Genomic DNA, 19872 nt, shown 5'->3' on the forward strand with positions numbered 1-19872 from the left:
TCGATCACGATAAAAGGTAATTCCGATCACAATAAGCAAATGAACAAGGTTGGCCCGGTCGACCTGACTGACTATGCTTGTTAGTCGACTTAGAAAGCCCTTACAAGCTCGTTACCTTGCAGTCTCATATGGGTTGGGTCCAGTATGGTTAAGGTGTTAAAAATAAGGTGTTAAAAATAAGCAGGCCTATTCGAGTTAGGCCTCTAGGGTGCAAGTTTTGGGCCTATAGAACGCAAGACATAGGCCTTGTAAAACATTATGATTTAGTAATTACAAAAGTTGGCTTGCATCATTCGGCCCAAGAAATCAATGCTTAGGACCAACTCACTTGGGCCGGATTGACTGGGCTTAATTTGACACTTGGGCCCAATTCATTGGGTTTAGTTCGGCCCTTGAACCCGATTGAGTGGGCTTAATTCGGCCTATGGGCCCCAACTGTTGGGCTTAATTCCCCTTTGCCCGATTGGTTGGGATTAGTTCGGCACTTCGGCCCAATTGGTTGGCTTAATTTGGCCCTTGAGCCCGATTGACTGAATTAACTTAATTTGACGCTTGGGCCCAATTGATTGGGCTTACTTCCCCCCTTAGGCCCGACTGAGTAGGCTTAATTAATTTTGGCCCTTATCACGATTGGTTAGACTTTGTTCGGCCCTTGGGCCCAATTAATTGGGCATAGTTTGGCTATTGGGCCAGATTAATTGGGCTTCATTCGGCACCTGGGCCCAATTGATTGGCTTGGCTACTGGGCTAGATTGACTTGGGCTTAACTCGGCTCTTGGGCCCGATTTACTTGGGCGTAATTCGGCCCATTTAGGCCTTATCAGTTTTTGACCCAGCTACTTGGGTTGAATTCGGTTACTTGGCCCGATTTACTTGGGCCTCATTCAGTTTTGGGCCCAATTGACAAGGGCTTAATTAGTCGCTTTGCCCAGATTAACTTAGGTCTCATTCAGGTTTCGGTCCAATTGACTTGGGCTTAATTCGTCCCTTTGGCCCAACTAACTTAGGCCTCATTTAGTATTTTACCAATCTTAACCCAATTATCTTGTTTCTTAATTAAAACGCATATGAATTGAATAACAGTCTAGGCCCATATATCCTAGACACTGGGCTTATTTTACCCAGGCTTTCAATGGAAAACACAAAATAGTGTGGTCCACAATAGTCAGGCAATGATTGCAGTGCCTGTAGACAGGCATTAAATCCATGCCCACTACGCAGGCAACCTAACCAAAAAAAAATCTTTGTTGATTCTCCGCCACCCAAGGAATACAAAATAAAGCATAAAATAACCTCAAACACAAAATTACCCAATTTGATGAACAATCAGCTCCGATTGCAAAATGATAACCTCAAGGGGGAAGCCAGGGATGTTAGAGAAGTAATTAGTAATTACCTACAGAAGGTGACTTTTCCAACACTTGATCCCCCTAAAATATGTATTTGCAATTCTTGGAACTTGGAACCATTGAAAGAATTGAAAATACAAAGGAGAATAAATCCGCTCATATGATCATATCAGCAGCCCTTGGGAGTTTGGACTGCTTATAATTTAAAAATTTATCAAAAACAATGATTAAATTAAATAAAATTTATTCCATGCTTATTTCAGGCATCAAACAAGCAATTAATGAGAAGTATTAATCTTACCTTCCAACTGCAGCTACTTCAAAGACATCAGCTCATTGATTTCCCCACGGCAGCTTTTCAAAAGGTTCTTGCCTATTCCAGTATCTTCAGTTCATCCAAATAATTAGTTATGTCAGGAATTATCCCTCCTTTGCAGTACCTCACAATCCCGTCCACCACTAGATCATTGAACAAATCAGTTGGTTCTTTGGCTCCTCCATGCATTAAAAAGTTTGTTCTAGCTTCTAAGCGCATTTTCCTACAGCTTTTGCCATATGTTCACAGCAAAGCATTTTGCATACAAGTAGCTTTAGTAACCTATAAATGTTGTGCAAAATCTCAACTTTCAAGATACTGCATTAATTCATAAATATTGAAAATATTAAATTCGATAATTCAAACACATAACGGCCTCACTATAATCCGTCAAAAAATTACAGACATGCAAAGTTAAATATTAGTGACTTCTATTCTCTCATTCTACAGAAACCACCCATACAAGTATCAAGGTTTGGAACAGATAAATGTTAACTGGCCATTTGCAACAAGTTACTTACAAACTGCATCTACAGAATGTAAGCACCATATTATATCTAGCTAGCATGGGTTTTGTGAAAACACCATGGGACTCCTTGCATTGGCAAAGCGTAATTTGCTAACACAATTCATGAACTCAAGATGAAGTATTTTGGCTCATTGGTAGCTCATGGTTTGCCTGGCACTATTTTTTTTTTTTTCAAACTACTTGACTGAATAGAAAAATATCCATGCTCTTTGGCATTCACGTGACCTAAAGCTAAAATTCTGTGCCCTCACCAAAACACAAGTGGTTACAAATTTCTTAAAAAGAGATGGGGGTGGTTATAAATTCTGAAAAACATAGGTAATTAGAAATGCTACTAGAGATCTATTCAAGTTGAAGTTCCTTGGTGCATGTTTTTGCCAATGGCATTGTCTTAATGAATCATGGATGATACCATATCAAGAGTTAGTTTGAAATTCAAAACGCGAACAAGCTTTAGAAATGGTAGGAGTGATGAGAATTTTACAACTGGGAATTTTAAAACAGGAAACAAATAACTAAAAATGGGAGTTTTAAATCTCTGGTAGATATTTTAGAAAGAAGGATTCAAGGACAATGTAACAAATAAGATTAACGCTAGTTTGATGAAATGAAGAAATGAGAGTACTTCATTAAAGAATAAGATTAAAAATACCCTTCAAGCTAAAAGGATCCTACTGATTTGCTACAAGGCAAGTTAGGCAAGCAATAATGTGCAGCACTGAATATTCAGCTATAGAGAGACAACAAGCCTTAGGATGAGAGTAGTAGAAATGAGAATGTTCAGTTGCTTACCAAAAAAAAATAGAGAATGTTCAGTTGGATATTTGGAAAACGGGGATAGGATAAGAAATGAGACTATTTCTATTTGATCTAAGATAGGAGAAGCACGATGAAGATAAGAACGCAGAAAATCAGCTACATAATAACAGTATGAGTGTTGAAGCACTCGCACTGTTACAATAATGAACACAATTATTTTTACATCAAAGAATGCACATACTATCATCAGTGTAACCACCATATCAGTTCAGGCATACCTGCACCACAGTTTATAAGATGACTAAATCGGATCTGCCAATGTGTACCCTGCGCGTGCTTCCAGCTGGTATGCTGGCTTTTCAACTCGGCAACAATAGAACTTGTCTCTGGTGAGGGTGGCTGTTCCCCAAGAAGGTTTGGTAAACCAAAGCATAAAAAATCCGACAAACAGCACATATACGGGTCAATATTTGTTTTCGTTGCGTCATTTACAAAAACGGCTTTAAGAACATTGATTGTTGATCCATTAGGTCAAAGGAAAATAAACCTGGCGTTGCAATTCAGTCGCTGTAAACATGTCCCTAGCACACAGTACTGCGGTAGTCCCAGTTGAGTAGTGCGTTGAAAATTTCTTCAAGACACGGTAGTCCCATGCATAGTACCCAAGATGACACGGAGATCTAGATACATAAGTGAGCAAAAAATTATTGTCAAACAATCACATAACATACACTAAGATGCCAGCGCATACTAGCACTTTTAATGAAAGGGGCACATTAGGAGAAAATCAGCTACTTTGAGTAAGATTTCCATCCATATCAACAAATTTAAATGGATTTGAAAAAAGGCAGGGAGGATTTGAAAATGGGTTCCAAAAAAGATGGCCTCTCTAAAGCAACATTGCCAATAAATGTGATTTGACACAAACCAGAATATCAACGATTACAGGAATATGTTCAATGCCAACTCCATTGAGCACCCACCGACCCGCAGCAGAAAAAAAAAGAAGGAAAAGGAGAATATAAGTTAGTTGTCACAGTTGCAGTATTTCACTCACTCAAAGAGGTTTGAAAGTGTCTCAGCAAAGTCGAAAGCCACCCTGGTACCAGAGAAATGTTGGTAATCCTACAAAGAACAATAAAGATTAATAAAAACGAAGTTCAAAAGAGAAGGCATTGAGCTTTGTTCAGTATCGGGACAATTACCATTCTTGAGAGTAAAGAATGAAGAGCATGTCCAAACTCGTGAAACAAAGTTTCTACTTCCCAATGATTAAGTCTCATTGTTGATGAACTATGAGACATGTTTGATGCAAAAGAGGTGAAAATGATCATCAATTACTGTAACCAGGTATATGCTGATAAACAATCACATACAGTAAGTTCATATTCTGTCTCAGAAATCCGGCAACCACCTCTAATTGCAAAGTTAGCACAACCAGGATATTTTCCCTGCCTCGAGTATAAGTCAAGGTACAAACATCCCAAATTTCCCTGAAAACATATAACACTGGCTTCAATAATACACAGAGATGAACGTATAAAACAATGTCAAGAAAGCATGTCCAAGCATACACATGTGAAACATTCATAAATATATTGAAAACATCCCACTGTCGATGCTTACTCGGGCTGTTTAGGTTGCTCTTTTCTTGTTAGTAACTTTGCAAACATCAAAACTTTACCAAATTAAGCAGGCAATATTAAAGTTAACGAAAATTTGTAGCAAAGATAAAGCCTAGAAGCTTTTAATGAATTTCTCCTTGCCAAATTTAATATTATGAATTACTCAAGAGCATTATAGAAATTAAGCTCCGCATCTTGATATAATTCCAGATTTACAATCAGTAATTACAGGCTTTACAGCATGTCAGCATCTTGATGCTCATAATTCATGAGTATTCATCTATTTAGTTCCATATCAAAGTCGCACTATCCAACTATCCAAGGTTACTGAAAGAATATCAACCTGTCTGGATGGGAATGCCTACAAAATTCCGCAGAATCAACAACAGAACAAACCTACAAAACCAAATACCTCAATCAGTCCTTCCACTAAATAGTGAAATTTAAATAAAAATATAATGAAAGAAAAAGCGAACCACAAACAGAACAACTCAAGTATAATTAGGAAGGCAGAAGCTACAGTATCTGAAATTTCGTCCATGGCTCAAATAATTTTAGTAGACGGAGCCAATCCATTTATGTAACTAACCAGTTCGCCAGACCTAATAAAATTTTACATTCAAGCAGAAAATAAATTAAAAAAGGAAAAATAAATCTATAAAGGACCTCAGTCCCGTCTAGCTAACAATAAATTCATCCTAAAATCAGCGAATATGAAGATTTACTAAATTACTAAAGATATCAAATCAACTCCATCAAGCTTCGTTAATTCGTGGAAAATCGGCGAATATTGATTATCTTCAATTTCAAGTTATTTAATTAATAGAGATTTAAGATTCAGACATGTTATATCTCTTTTGTTTTTCAATTGTTGGTACCCAGTGGCTTCGTCGACAAAATGTCGAAAGCCTTTAGGAGTCTTCAAGTGGTGAAAGCCGTAGAGCCCTGTAGTGGATCCGTTCTGCAAGGCTCCGGCCGTAAAGTGAAAACAGCGGCTTCTGGATACATCTGTATGGCAAAATTTGACGATATTTCTAAAACAGAGGTTGAGGCGGTCCTGCGCATGAAACTTTGCATTGCTCGACGGCCGTAGCAGCGGTGTTCTGCAGAAGTACGTCGAGAAAGTTCTTCGAAGAGGTTTCAGTTCTCCAGAACTGAAAGCATTGCAGTCTTCGAATCTGAGGTCACGGGGAAGAGGAGGCAAAAGGAGGATCGTTTGGATGGAGAGACGAGACAAGGAAGAGAGAATGAGAGGAGATGCCAGAGTGAGAGACAAGATAAAGAGTACATACAGTCTAAAAATTTGAGAGGACTACTGTAATTGGAAAACGCTTATGTGCTGAGATACGGAGAGAGTGTTGGACGGAGGCTTCTGATTTCAATTTGATTCGCGGCAAGTTCACGCTTTTTGTCCAAAATGCGAAATGAAAGTCGGTGGAACGGTGAGTCGACTCAGGGATCGGGACAGCAAGTGGGCCGCGTTTAACAAGCCTTATGTGCTGATTGTGCTCTATGGCGTGGTGAGAATAAAGGAAAGACAAGTTCTAATTAGTTTAGTTTCCTATATTATTAGTATTTATTTTCAATTAATATTTACATTTTTATTGATATTGACCTTTTAATTAGTCTAGTTTAAGAGTTGGGTTTCTATTAAGATATAAAGTAATTTTATATATAATTTTGGTTTTCTAATTTAAATAGATTTTAGATTATTTGTTTTGGTTATATAAATCGATAGAGTTATACTTATTTCAAGGAATTAATAAAATTAAGCAAAAATCGAGATTTGTTCTCAAAATCAAGATTTTTCTCTCAACCCAATATTGTTATTAATTATATTACAATCAAGGTTTTTATCAGGGCGACTGAGCATCCTTGAGCTTGGGCAACATGGGTCATCGCCTATGACCCTCAAATTCCGCCTTAAATATCATCTGAGTGAAATCAAGGAAAGTTTAAGGATGTAATTTTTGTCTAAACTTACATCGATTAAAAAAAGTGCAATATTAATGTGAAGGGAAGGGAAAAACAATAAAAACAAAATTGTTATATACTACAATTCTGGTTCCTTGTAATGTTATGTTGAGATGGCAGACAGAGTTGGTCTAAGGCGCCAGGTTAAGGTTCTGGTCCGAAAGGGCGTGGTTCAAATCCCACTCTCAATATGTGATTTTTTTCCTATCCTATGATTGGTCCGTCACATTACCAGCATCACAGCCAGTACTATCATCAGCTCTCCATTTAAATGAAATTTAAAACGTAGATACGATCTCACCCGCTTTTTGGCGCGTGTCAAGCACTTTCTCTAATAGATTATCGGATTTTGTTCCTCCAGTTACCGATCTCTCTCTATAGTGCTCGAATGTAAATCAGTTTTTTGCGTTAGAGATTCGCTAGTAATCTTTCTGAGTGTCGGATCTTGTTCACTCAACACTCAGTATTCTGCTGTCCAACTAATTTGAGAGGAAACGGTGTTCCCTTTTCTGTGATTTATCAGTTTGAGAATCGTCTTCAAGGAGATCCATTTCAGTATCTACATTGATTATATTTGAAGGTGTTGAGTCTTGGATTGGATGATTTTGACTTAGATCTTGGTTTGATTTCAATGTAAGATGGACTCGGTATTGAGTTGGGCTTCTATATGGATAATCCGCTGTTTCTCATGGAGATTGGGCGTCTTTGATGGCACTTGATTGTTGTATTATTGAGGGGCTCAGTAGTTTTTTTTTTTTCTTTTTCGTTCACTAGTTTTGATTTGGGGAGAGAGACATGTTTTGGAGGGACCGTGAGAGGCAAATCAAGGAGCAAAATGGCTGGCCGCCTTGCGGGCAGGTCCGTGTTCTAGTTGTTGGTGATTCAGGTATTCTGAGCTCTATTTTGATTTTTTTCCTTTTTGATGTTTATGGCTCAATTTTGGTAGTTTTTGGTTTACATCGGTTGCACGTTTGTTTGCATTTATGGTTATGTGGCGGGTGTTTAATGCATTCTTTTGGACATGTCCTTGTGTTGATTATGGCTACTGAAACTTAAAACTGCAAGGATTGAATGCACGGGATCTGCATATGGCGACACTTGTAGTTGTTACTTCTCTGTATAAGTTAAAATATACTTTAATCTAGGAATTGGACTGATAATATGGGTAGATTGAGAGGTTTCAAAGGACATGAGATTCAGGATCTTGATTCTAGATGTTCCTGTGTAAAACAATGGTATAACTTGGTTTATGGGTGGTGTAGCTAATAGCTTTAGATTTTTGAGTTGTTAAAACTGGATGAGTTAAGAAGACAAGGTTGGATTCATTCTGAACTTAGAGTTGATGCTGGGTTCTGCCCATCATATTTTCCTTTCAATTTTGCAAGGATCAGCTTCATGACTGTGCATTATCTAATTTAGTTGTATCGATCTTCGGACTTCTCCTTTTGTAACTACTTTTTAGGGCCCATTAGTTTAGCCTCCTTGCAGTTCTTCTCTGCACCTTCTTGGTGCTTAATAAGTTAAGTGGACCTTGTAGTTCATCTCTAGTTTGAGCATTCTCTGATTCATCAATTAATTAGGGGTGGAACTTTTTAACTTTATTCTTCCCTAAAAACTACGTTTGAGTGGACCTTATACTACTGAACCAGTTTCTGTTTGTATTGGTAGCTAACTTTGAATTATGAGATTCTTTGTTGCAGAGCGTTGCACATTGAGCTTAGATGTTCTGAAAGGCGTTGCCCTTCTTAGTCGTTGTTTAGTACATATTATGTGCTAGGCCAATGATGTGAACCATAAATTGGTCCATTTTGTGGTTCTTGTAATTAGATAGGGTTGATCCAAGTTTAAGAGGCCAGCATCGTCAGTTGTGTTGGATTTGTGAATTTAAATTCCACCGAGGAATTTATGTGTGTTAGTGCATTTTAATTTGAACAATGAATATCTACTCTTGAAGAAGAAACGGTCTATGAGCTTTCTTTTATCCTTTTCTGTCTTACTTTCTATCTTTAACTTCAGATTTTGATTAGAAGCATTGTCTTCAAATTTTATTGTTTTCTAGGGGTGGGGAAGACTTCCCTGGTTCATCTGATAGTAAAAGGTTCTTCTGTTGCTCGGTCCTCTCAGACAATTGGATGTACAGTGGAAGTGAAGGTGAAACTTAGTGTCTCATTACTCCAAAGAAGCTAGTCGCATTACTGGAATTCTTGTTTTTGACAAATGTTTGCTGCTTTCTTATTCAGCATACTTCTCATGGAAATTCTGGTAGTTCTTCTAGTAGCATTAAAGGTGATGCAGAGCGAGAATTTTTTGTGGAACTCTGGGATGTGTCTGGACATGAGCGCTACAAAGATTGTAGACATCTTTTCTATTCACAAATTAATGGTGAGTACTCTATCTCAACATGTTGAATTTGCATGAAAAAAGGAGGTGGAATGTAATGAAAAATATGTTATATTTGATCGATTTAGGCTTGCTTCTTTTATATAGAAACCTAGGCCTTATATTGGCAATGATAAAAGGTAAACAACTCTTGTGGGTAAGGCTTCCGCAGTGGGCGGTTGAGGACAATCAAGATGTATGCATACCTTACCCCACATAATATGTGTTGTGTATGTTTTTAGGAATTGAACATGTGACCTACGAGTTACACCCTGTAACTCTACCACTGTGCGTCTGTGCCACATCTTCGCATGTGATCATAAGCAGAAATTATTTTTAATCTTTTTTGAGTATTTTTTCCTGTGGGTGTGTGACACATATATGACTTATTTCCGTGTGTTTTTTTCCTATGTTAGAATTTTTGTTTCAAGGTTAGATGGCCCATTACGATGCAGTGTTTAATATTATAAACTACTTGGCTAGTTGGAATATAAGCTTGCCACAAGTATTGTGTGTACTCTGAAAATGTTGTCCTTTTCACTTATACCATCTGGGTGGTGCTTGTGGCATTACAAGTCCACCATTATTAAGACTCCTTTCCTGAGTCATTTTCACATTGTTACTATTTTAGGCCAGTGCCAGTTGCAAGCTTCGTCGTTGTTGTTTTCCACTTACCACTATTGCCAAATTTGTGTAGGTGTTATTTTTGTCCATGACCTTCTCAGCGACGGACAAAGACAAGTTTGCATAAGTGGGCCTCCGATATTGCTGCAAACGGGACATTTTCAGTTCCTCTAGCTTCTGGAGGCCCTGGTGGTCTTCCTGTCCCATATATTGTTGTTGGTAACAAAGCTGATGTTGCTGCAAAGGATGGTTTTAGAGGAAGCAGTGGCAACCTTGTTGATGTAGCTCGTCAATGGGTTGAGAAGCAGGGTTTGCTTCCATCAACTGAGGAACTTCCACTAATGGAGAGTTTTCCTGGCAGTGGAGGCCTCATAGCGGTATGCATCTTTATCAGTGCATTCTGTCTGTGGTGGTTTTTAGTATTTTACAACGTGATGGTATTTACATTTAGAATTCTAGTATCTGGTGATGGTACGTCTGATTTGACTGTTTAGTGGTATATGAGTATTATATCTATACCTATCATTAGTTAGCTAACTGATTCTTAATTGGGAATATGTACGGACATTTGGAAGACATGTGAAAGATCTGTTGGGTTGATTGCAAAAGTGGAGCCGAGAAGCAAAGTGCACTTGTGGTTTATTAGAGATATAGTTAAGCTAATAGATAATATTTTGGGAGACACTGTCTATAACATCAATCTGTTGTTATTTGTTATGTATTCTAATATGAACCTGTGGCTTATTGCTCATCATGGACAGGCTGCAAAAGAAGCGAGATATGACAAGGAAGCTATGATGAAATTTTTTCGTATGGTATGTGCTCTCTCTCACACGCACACGCGCACACACAAACATGCACACACGCACACAACACACACACATGGACATCTATGCAAGTATTCATGTTTGCAACTCCTCCACAGTTGATCAGGCGAAGATACTTTTCGGACGAGATACCAGCACCAAGTCCATGGTCTATTTCTCCCGTTCAAGGAACTTCCCAGCGGCTACATGAAAATTTAATTGATGATGACCCGTTCTACAAGAACACAAGGTATGCTTTTCTAAACAGCTGCTTGTATTTTTGCTTTACTTCTAATGTTACTGGCTTTGAGGTCATATTAGTTCTCTCTTTGGTGGAGCATTATAGTGGATGGGAATGAAATAAATTAATTTAGTTGGATGACAACTGATTGGTGATCCGGTATCACATAGGGTATGCTTCTTCTTCATGTGTGTGTTTTATTTTGATAAATGGTATATGGTAGATCAGAAAGTATTTTCACCAATATTATGAATTCAGGACCGCCATTTTTAACCTGTTATCCGCTTCCAGTATGCAATGACCATAACAACCATTGATGCTGTGTTTTTTGTTTGAATGGAAAATAAATTCTTTGAGTGCCAAGAAGGTGCACAAGAGGAATTACAAAGGGGGCTATAGAGATGGCCTCCAGGAAATTAGTCAAAACACCAAAGATTCAAAGTGCTAAAGTAGAATTTATTAATTATTTTTCGCATTTCTATGTGAAAACATAAAAGAAGCACATCCATTGGTAGGTTCTCCCCTATCTTTTTTCTAATTTGATTTCTGCCTGTTTGAACTTTGAAGTGCTTCTAACCATGTCTTTACTTGTGCAGTTTAGGTGGCGACCCTTACAAATACAACATGCTCCCACCCCTTCCAGCGCAACGCAATCTTACACCACCTCCCACACTTTATCCTCAGCAGCCAGCTTCAATGCCTGAGAATTATAGCTATCCGAGATTTTCCTTGAGTGGTGCCCAAGAATTGAGCAGCACCGAGAGGTCGAAACGCACCAATATCAACGTCTGATGATATCCAGGTCTCAGCCTTTTTTTTCCTCTAGCCAAAAGAAATGTATTTGTTAATTGATCACTTAATTCTTTTACACTACATATGGGTGTTACTGTGAGGGGTTTCGGGTTACACTTTGCTTGCTTGTACAATGATTGATTCTTTCAATGTCAAAACCAATTCTTTTCCTACGAATGTGATGCTATACACATTTAATTTCGGCAAATTCTTCTTCAGATTCATTGTAGTCAAGTATATGTGCAATTCCGAAAACACTGTTCAGTAAATTGCCTTGTATCACTTACAATAAAAGCAAAGGCAAGAAATAAACGAACAGAATTAAGGCTTTGAACTTGGTTAGAGCCTCATCATGATAGTGTTCTTCATCGGTCATGCCCTCCTTCACAATATCTGGAGTCTTATTGACCGTATCACTGTATGCCATACAACTTCCACGGCTGATTTCGCCGATTCTTCCACAGTTTCTTTGCATGATTCGAAGCTCTTCTCGGCTGCCTCCTTCATTCTTCCTCCGGCGCCATTTTCAATATCTGGTTTGGCTTCCTCTGAACCTCTGAAACTGGACCAAAACATTTGAATAAAATCTTACAAATTAATTTAAAGGGAAAAAAAGGCAATAGATAAAATCTTACTCTAGAGTTGGAGGAGAAAATTGTAATTGCTTTTCATGGACAATGGTCTTCATTTTTTCCCAGTAACTTTAATGGGATTTCTTCAATAAAGAAGTTGTTTCTGCTACAAGCTTTGATGGAGGTGGGTCATCTTGTGGTCCTCCTCCATATCCCAAAGTAGCAATGTAGCTTTAATTTGAGTACAAATTGCCAGGAAGAAAACAAACACTACTACAACTGTTCTTTTTAATCTCTCCATGTCTGCAATAATACTCTGAAAGATTTTAAGAAAGGAGTTTAATTATCAGGTTAAATATTTTCTTTTCCTATTTTTTGGTAGATATGGTGGGTTTGGGCTCTGGAAATTTAGGCAACCACGTTTTGAACATTTAAAACGTGGGTAAGTCTTCTTAATTACTTAATTTAGACAATAAAATACTTACCCAATTGGGATCCAACCAATTGACGTTGGCTTATCATAGAATTCATTGATACACGTCTCTTTTTGAACGGTCAATAATATTGATAGCTGACAGTGCATTTACTGTCAAATAATAATAATTCTAGCACAGTACCTGACGCGAATGCCAATTGCAAGCCAAGTCAATTCATGTTAGAGCAACAGCATACAGGAGTAGTGCATATTTTTTTTGAGGATTGTGGTGCTACAACGTCATTTTGTTGGTCTATTTTTGTTAAGTCGGACATGTGGCATAGATTTTGGTTTGCCTTATGTTCACTTCCCTTTATGTTAGTTCTTTAAATTTTATTGTATATGTATTAGATGCATATTTCTATCATTGTGTGAATACATATTTCTCTTCTATACCATGTAACCTAAACATTTTTCCCAAAAAATTTAATGTTCCAATAGCTCTTGATTCTTGAACCATTGTAATAACTCTTACGATATGGCTTCCCTTGTAAAGAATCTTTTGTACGACCATGGATAAGAGATTCCGCCACCACGTCAATTAAATTCTTTTGAACCCACCTCTATGGCCCAAAGGTTCAGTAATTTCTCTTTTGTTCGGTAATTACTTGGTGCATTTGAAACCACATCCATCATTTTCTCAAGTATGGTCTTCATGCTCGACAAATTACTGCAGCATTCATTGGCATAGATGAATGAACAAGTACCTTCTAGAATTGACAAATCGTCATCGGCCGGGACTTCTAACCATGTGAATATGGACAAAGCCCATCCCTATGTATAACAATGTTTTTTCCATAGATGAATATGGACAAAACCTCAGACTATACAAAAATCGAATAATTCAAAGTGGACAATGTTTTTGAGTGTGAATTTCTAATGGCATTCACCATTACTAGACCAATTGATTTTAAGTTGTTTGATAATTGTGAGACGAGAGACTCATTTACTAGGATTTTACCACATAAACAGTAACTTGGATGAAATGCAGCATAAATTGGAAAATGCCAAAAAATAAAGCATAGAATTAGTCACATTTAAACTCTGATTGATTTTTCCTTTAAATTTCTTACCACTTGATCTTGAAATTTTGTAAGTTATTATGAGCTGTTATTCACAGGAGTTTAAAGTAAATTGGAGATACCACAACCTTGATTGTTTTCTTTATGATAAGTTGGAAAGTGTGGTAACTGGATAATAGATTAGTTAACGTATCACATAAATTCTCCTATGCGTACTTAAAATGTGAACCATTATTTAAGGGTGTGGATGAGTTAAATGACACGTGGAACCCATTACTTTGTGTCCTACATATTCCAAATCAATAGTGAAAACATAGGTTCACATTTTAAGTTGACACTTTAAGTGTGCATAAGAGAATTCTTATGTGTGTGTGTATATATATATATGTGTATACATGAAAACACCACCTCTACAAACACAAACACAAACACCTCTGTTCACATATGGCTTCAATAGGTGTTGTTGGGATCTTCTTTGCATTCATTTGCTTTGTGATTTTTCATCACATGAGCAACAAAGGTTGGCATCTGATTAACTGGCCAATTATAGGGATGTTGCCAGAGATTATCTTTAATCTTAACCGTCCTCATGAACGGCTCACAGAGCTTTTGGAGATAACCGGGTGCACTTACCTATTCAAAGGCCCTTGGTTGTCTGACATGACGTTCCTAAAAACAGCTGATCCTGCTAATGTTAATTACATCATGAACATACATTTCACAAATTTCCCAAAAGGGTCTGAATTTCGCAAGATTTTCGACATTTTGGGAGATGGGATTTTTAATTCGGATTCGGATTTGTGGAAGAGCCAGAGAAGAAGTTCTCAAGCTTTGATTACTCATCAAAGGTCTTACAAGTTCTTAGTGAAGACTATCCATGATAAGGTAAATTTTTCTGATATTTAATAGTGAAAATCACCCTCTTGTTCACTCTTAAGTTGCTGAATCACATATACATTTTTGCGTTTTTCTAGGTAACTAGAGGGATAGTTCCAGTCCTTGATCATGTGTGCAGGCAAGGGATTGTGATGGATATGCAGGATTTCTTTCAAAGATTCACATTTGATGCTACTTGCATGCTGGTTACCGGCTATGATCCAGGGTGTCTATCCACTGAATTTCCTAAAATAGAATTCGCGGAGGCCATGGATGCTGCAGAGGAAGCTATATTTCACCGATATTTGTGGCCGGAGACTATTTGGAAGGGACTGAGAATGCTGGGGCTTGGACAGGAACGGAAACTGAAGAAAGCTTGGGAGACATTAGACCGCATAGTAGCTGAATACATATCGCGAAAAAGGGGAGAGCGCGATCAAAGACTAGAATCAAAGAAGGAAGAAGAAGGTGTTGATTTGTTAACATCATTCATGATTGAAGCTGATGCAATGGCATCGAAATCGTCCGCGGATAAATTTCTTCGAGACACCATATTGAATCTCATGCTGGCAGGACGTGACACTACTAGTTCGGGTCTTAGTTGGTTCTTTTGGTTACTTTCCCAGAACCCCAAGGTATTGGCCAAACTGAGAGAAGAGCTCAGGCAATTATACCACCAGACGAAGGTTCAAGTTACAGACTATTCAGCACTGAACAAGTGAACAAGGTGGCTTATCTACATGCAGCATTGTGTGAATCTCTAAGGCTATATCCACCAGTTCCATTCCAGCTGAAGGTCCCTCTACAACCCGATATCCTTCCGAGTGGGCACCGGGTTGATCCAAAGACGAGGATTTTGTTCTCACTGTATGCAATGGGGAGAATGAAATCAATCTGGGGAGATGATTGCTTGGAATTCAAGCCTGAAAGATGGATTTCGGAGCGAGGAAGTGTTAAGCACCAACCATCATATAGGTTCATGGCTTTCAATGCAGGACCTAGGACTTGTTTGGGGAAAGAAGTGGCTTTAACACAAATGAAAGTTGTTGCAGCTGATATAATCCATAACTACCATATTGAGGTGGTGAAAGGACACCCTGTGGTTCCTAGTGCTTCAATTATCCTCCATATGAAGTATGGCCTTAAGGTTAGAGTTTCCAACAGGTGGGCGTGACATGATTCGATGGGATATCACGAGACAAGGATCTATGGGTGTGATTGTTTTCAATATTCGGGAGCTGTCTAGGTTGTTGTTTTTCTCATGTTAAGAGATCAATCAATTGTGTGGCTCACTATTTAACTAGATTAGCTTAGACATCTTTTGAGCATCCTCATTTGGTTCCATCAAATGTAGAATTTGATCTTCATCATGAAATTCTAGTCTTTCTCAAATAAACAATAATAAAAACGTGTTGTATGGTTTTTTTAAGTAACCGACGATAATATTATTCAAGAAAGACAATGCTAAATTTAAATAGACTCAATTAAACCTTAAACCCTAAAGTTCAATTAACTTTATGTTACAATATTCAGAGTCCAATTGGGCCCATTATAAAATGATGAGACAACCCATTAAGCTCAGGGCCTCAATAGCAAGCCTGGTCCATTCATTGTATGAGTATCCAAAGAAACCCTTAGAAGGGAAAGAAGACAGTCAGTGACAGGCAGCAACGATTGGTCCTCGTTTCCAAGTTGTTCATGGCTGATTGAAACGATCAACCTCCGTCCAGCTCCGAATTACTAGATAGACATCGGATTTCAAGAGCTGATTCGACTACCAGAAACGCATTCGGCTTTCAGGTATCAGTTAAGGTAACAATATTCCCCCAATTAAGGTAATAATTAGAATCTATGAAACTAAAAATGGGAGCTAAATCTTGCAAAAAGAGGGAAGTGAATTTAGGAAAGCTTTTAGAGCTGAGATTGGTGAGGAAGAATGTAGAGAATAAAATAGGCGGGCCGGTCTGAAGGAATCAGATTGGATGGGTCCAGACTCCAATTGTCTAAGCATGCTTAAATGTCGTCTCTGCTGAATCCAATAGCATAAGTCCTGTGTTTGCGTTATGATCCTCAATATCATTAGTAATAGTTTGATTTTTGTGTGTTTGAATTGCTTCATTGATTGCCATGTATTAAGCCTCATTCAGTGTTTCCATTTAGGTCATGTGGGTTGGGTTAGGGTTTAGATTGAAGTGAAGTATGGGTGGTGATGGTTTCGTTTGCTTGGTTTGAAGCGAATGTTTGGTCGGTTGATCATAATCTTCTCTCCTTTAATGTTTGAGAATCATGAACTATGCATATGTTTTTGTTATAGCCCACTCTGTGTTAGCTTGATTTTTCGAAGGCTTTCCCATTTGATTCGAATGTCATTGCCATGTGGTTTTGGTTCTTGCCATTAAAATCCCATTTCAAGTTCATGTTGTGTTTAGTCATGAATGAGCCTGAAATTGTTGGTCCTAGTGTCATATTTGTTGACTTTGCTTTGCGTGAACCCATGCTAATGGATTACATCATCTTAAATTCTTCCCAGGAAATCCTTTCTAGGCGTAGAGATGACAGAATATTCACAGGAGCAGGCAATGGAAATCCAAGCTTTAGAAGCAATACTTATGGATGATTTTAAAGAAATTCATTCCGGTGAGAGTGGGTTAAATACTTCAAATCGGTGCTTCCAAATAACACTCTCTCCACAGGATGATGAATTAGATGAATCATCAACAACTCCAGTTCAGCTGGGTTTAATTTTTTCACACACTGAAAAGTATCCGGATGAACCTCCTCTTTTAAATGTGAAGAGTATACGAGGAATACAAGTCAATGATCTTCGAACTTTGAAAGAGAAGCTTGAGCAAGAGGCATCTGAAAATCTTGGTATGCCTATGATCTATACACTGGTCACGTCAGCCCAAGAATTGCTGTCTGGAATTTTTTGTGAAGATGTGAATGCGGAGAATGTTGAAGAAGAGGTGGCAAAAGTTGATGTTATTATTCCTCATGGAGAACCTGTAACTGTTGAAACATTTCTGACATGGAGAGAAAGACTCGAGGCCGAGTTGGCACTGGAGCAAGCCAAATTGATGCCTGAATCTGCACTTTCAGCCCACAAGGAAAAGAAGGTTTCTGGTAGACAATGGTTTGATCAAAGTGGAAGAGCCAAAGGTGCACTGCCAGCCAATGAAGGAACTGATGACGAGGAAGATGATGATTTGGAAGATGATGAAGAAGATATGCTTGAGCACTATTTGGCTGAGAAATCTGACTCATCTCATGCAACATAAAATCCTGAAACTTCGTATGGGACAGTACTGCTGAACTCTATGTGAGTATCAACCAGCAACTACTTTTTTATATATATTTATGCCTAGCCGTCAGCATAATATGGTTGTTTACTGTATACGCATAGCAGGGTCAAACAAAGATTCTTATCTATATATATATATATATATAAGTTAGAAGGATAGGATGTGCACCAGGTAGCTTCCACTTTATTTATCATTGGCTACAACTTTATGATATACGATTATGAAGCTTAATCACAAACAAGAATACAACACCATGAACACGCAACACACAAACCATTTGAACACACAACACACAAACCATGAGCTTAGTGGGTTCTTGTACGTGATCGATATGCAGACAGATATAGCCTTGATTTCTTTTAGGCTTTGACAAGGCTTTCTGAAATTTTCTTGGCAAGTTCAACCATATATTCCAGGTAATGATCTGGAGCTGGAACATCTTCTGTGAGTTTCTCATAAGCAATAGCCACAGATGCCAACGTTTGGAGTCTCCTGAAACACAGCCTTATAGTTTGTGTAATACTTGAAAACATCTCCTTCCAAACCTACGAGAGTTACCATCCTCTTCTCATCATCCAATTCCACCTTCTCCTTGAACGTCTCAGTTTTCCCACCTACACAAGAAATTAAGTCAATCTAAGTTATGTATCTATCTCTATCTATATGATCTATGTTTATATGTTTATAATTAGATTGTGTTATATAATTACCTACTACATATTTCCAGAGCTTGACAGAACCGCGTGACTCCCAGTCTCCTTCATGTAGATCCACAGCTTCCATATGACTGGAAGCGTGCTTAGGAACATGAAAGGCTTGGCTCTTGAAGACGCTGTAGAATTCATCGGCAGATGCCTCGATCTCGAACGAGGTCTCCATCTTTCTTTGTGGGTATGTCGCGATTATTGCTGCCATGGTTTACCTGCAATATTTTGCGGTTGTGATTATGCAATAGAGATAAGTTGGATGTGCCTCATATAAAGTTGTTGCCAGTTTTGCATTATATTTATTAGTGTTTAAATTCTGGCACTGCATTATTGCACATTTGACCCATAACTAATTATTAATCACTCTAAAATATTCGACCTTGATATTGTTTTTTTTATAATTATTTTCAGAACTTGATATTGATTGCTATTGTATTTATTAAATCCATATTTCAAATCCAGAGATGATAGATCATGATCTAGAGGGCGTTGGAAGGCAGCGCGGTATGGATGTATATATATTTTATTGTTGAAATGACATATAATGTAATTAATTAATGGAAAGGCAAGGCCATTATTAATATACACCTCATGAGATCAGTTAGAAAGGACATATAATATAATTAGTTGCAAGGCACGGCCATTATTAATATACACAGGGGTGACAAAAAAATCAGGTCCAAGTTGGTTTCGAGTCGAACAATATCATGTGTTCATGAAATATTTACATGTTCGAATCCTAACCTGCATTGGATTTTGGATGTACATAATTGATCAAACTCTAATTGATTTAAATCCAGACAAGTAAATCGAATGATAACTTAATCCAGGTTAGGGTTCGGATAAGTAAATCGGACGAGATTTTTGTGTTTAGACCTAGACTCAGTTTTAAATGAGACAAAAATTTTGTGTTTGGGCCTGAATTCTGGACATATAATTTATGTTCAAATTTGATTTAATCTGGATCAGACAAATTCAATCATCCAAATCGGATAGAGCTTCGCCGTCCTTAAATATACACTTCATGATCGTCAGTGGAACCCCCAGCTTGGTCAATGGTCACCTCACCGCCATCACCGGTAGTATTGAAGCGGATTTGAGAAGCCTGAAAATGGGCTTGCCCACGAAGTGGCAAAATGGGCTGCAACAGTTTATTGAGCTTGCCCACTAAGTAGCAAAATGGGCTGCAACGGTCTATTGGAAGTACTCCACTACTCCTTGAGGGATCTGGATCTGGCTCTCCAATTCCCGATTCTATAGTTTTCATCTAATGAATAATAAATAATAAATAATAATTAAATTAATATTTTACGTTTTTCTTAATTTGAACCCGATCATATCTAAATAAAGTCTAGTTAGGGTGGGCCTCGCGTCAGGCTTCATGCTTATGTCCAGCCGAGGTCCAGAGTTAAGTGATTCGTAAAGAGAACCAGGCTGACCCGCATGATGTTCAAATCCAATACCAATATAATGGAGCTCACTTTAGGCCCAAAGCTTATGTGAATTTACAGAATCCGGACTTAA

The 19872-nt window shown here is 38.0% G+C and overlaps 3 protein-coding genes and 2 pseudogenes across 8 annotated transcripts; 3 read left to right on the plus strand and 2 right to left on the minus strand.

Annotated features, from left to right (window-relative positions):
- Window positions 1-1493: 1493 nt before the first annotated feature.
- On the minus strand, window positions 1494-6027 carry LOC120008725 (mitochondrial intermediate peptidase, mitochondrial-like). 2 transcript variants are annotated; one of them, XM_038859105.1, is made up of 6 exons: window positions 4922-6027; window positions 4159-4446; window positions 4011-4078; window positions 3501-3615; window positions 3232-3352; window positions 1494-1808 (listed from the first exon to the last, which is right to left on the minus strand). In XM_038859105.1, exons 2-6 carry the CDS (start codon window positions 4285-4287, stop codon window positions 1723-1725), a joined length of 519 nt encoding a protein of 172 aa, XP_038715033.1. In that variant the 5' UTR covers window positions 4288-4446; window positions 4922-6027; the 3' UTR covers window positions 1494-1722. The 2 variants fall into 2 exon arrangements, with proteins under 2 accessions (XP_038715033.1, XP_038715037.1); XM_038859109.1 differs by having other exon boundaries at window positions 1494-1947.
- An 854-nt stretch (window positions 6028-6881) lies between these two features.
- Window positions 6882-11567, plus strand: LOC120006110 (annotated as a pseudogene).
- A 2340-nt stretch (window positions 11568-13907) lies between these two features.
- On the plus strand, window positions 13908-15513 carry LOC120007194 (annotated as a pseudogene).
- A 445-nt stretch (window positions 15514-15958) lies between these two features.
- LOC120009133 (RWD domain-containing protein 1-like) lies at window positions 15959-18732 on the plus strand. Of its 5 annotated transcripts, none has more exons than XM_038859612.1 (3): window positions 15959-16151; window positions 16884-17658; window positions 18410-18732. In XM_038859612.1, exon 2 carries the CDS (start codon window positions 16892-16894, stop codon window positions 17615-17617), a length of 726 nt encoding a protein of 241 aa, XP_038715540.1. In that variant the 5' UTR covers window positions 15959-16151; window positions 16884-16891; the 3' UTR covers window positions 17618-17658; window positions 18410-18732. The 5 variants fall into 5 exon arrangements, with proteins under 5 accessions (XP_038715540.1, XP_038715547.1, XP_038715554.1 ...); XM_038859619.1 differs by having other exon boundaries at window positions 15959-16139; window positions 16870-17658; XM_038859626.1 differs by having other exon boundaries at window positions 15959-16139.
- On the minus strand, window positions 17805-18595 carry LOC120009166 (MLP-like protein 34). Its single transcript, XM_038859639.1, has 2 exons — window positions 18352-18595; window positions 17805-18255 (listed from the first exon to the last, which is right to left on the minus strand). Exons 1-2 carry the CDS (start codon window positions 18554-18556, stop codon window positions 18095-18097), a joined length of 366 nt encoding a protein of 121 aa, XP_038715567.1. The 5' UTR covers window positions 18557-18595; the 3' UTR covers window positions 17805-18094.
- Window positions 18733-19872: the final 1140 nt, after the last annotated feature.

This window comes from Tripterygium wilfordii, chromosome 2 (genome assembly GCF_013401445.1).
Source record: "Tripterygium wilfordii isolate XIE 37 chromosome 2, ASM1340144v1, whole genome shotgun sequence".
NCBI classification, from domain to species: Eukaryota; Viridiplantae; Streptophyta; class Magnoliopsida; order Celastrales; family Celastraceae; genus Tripterygium; species Tripterygium wilfordii.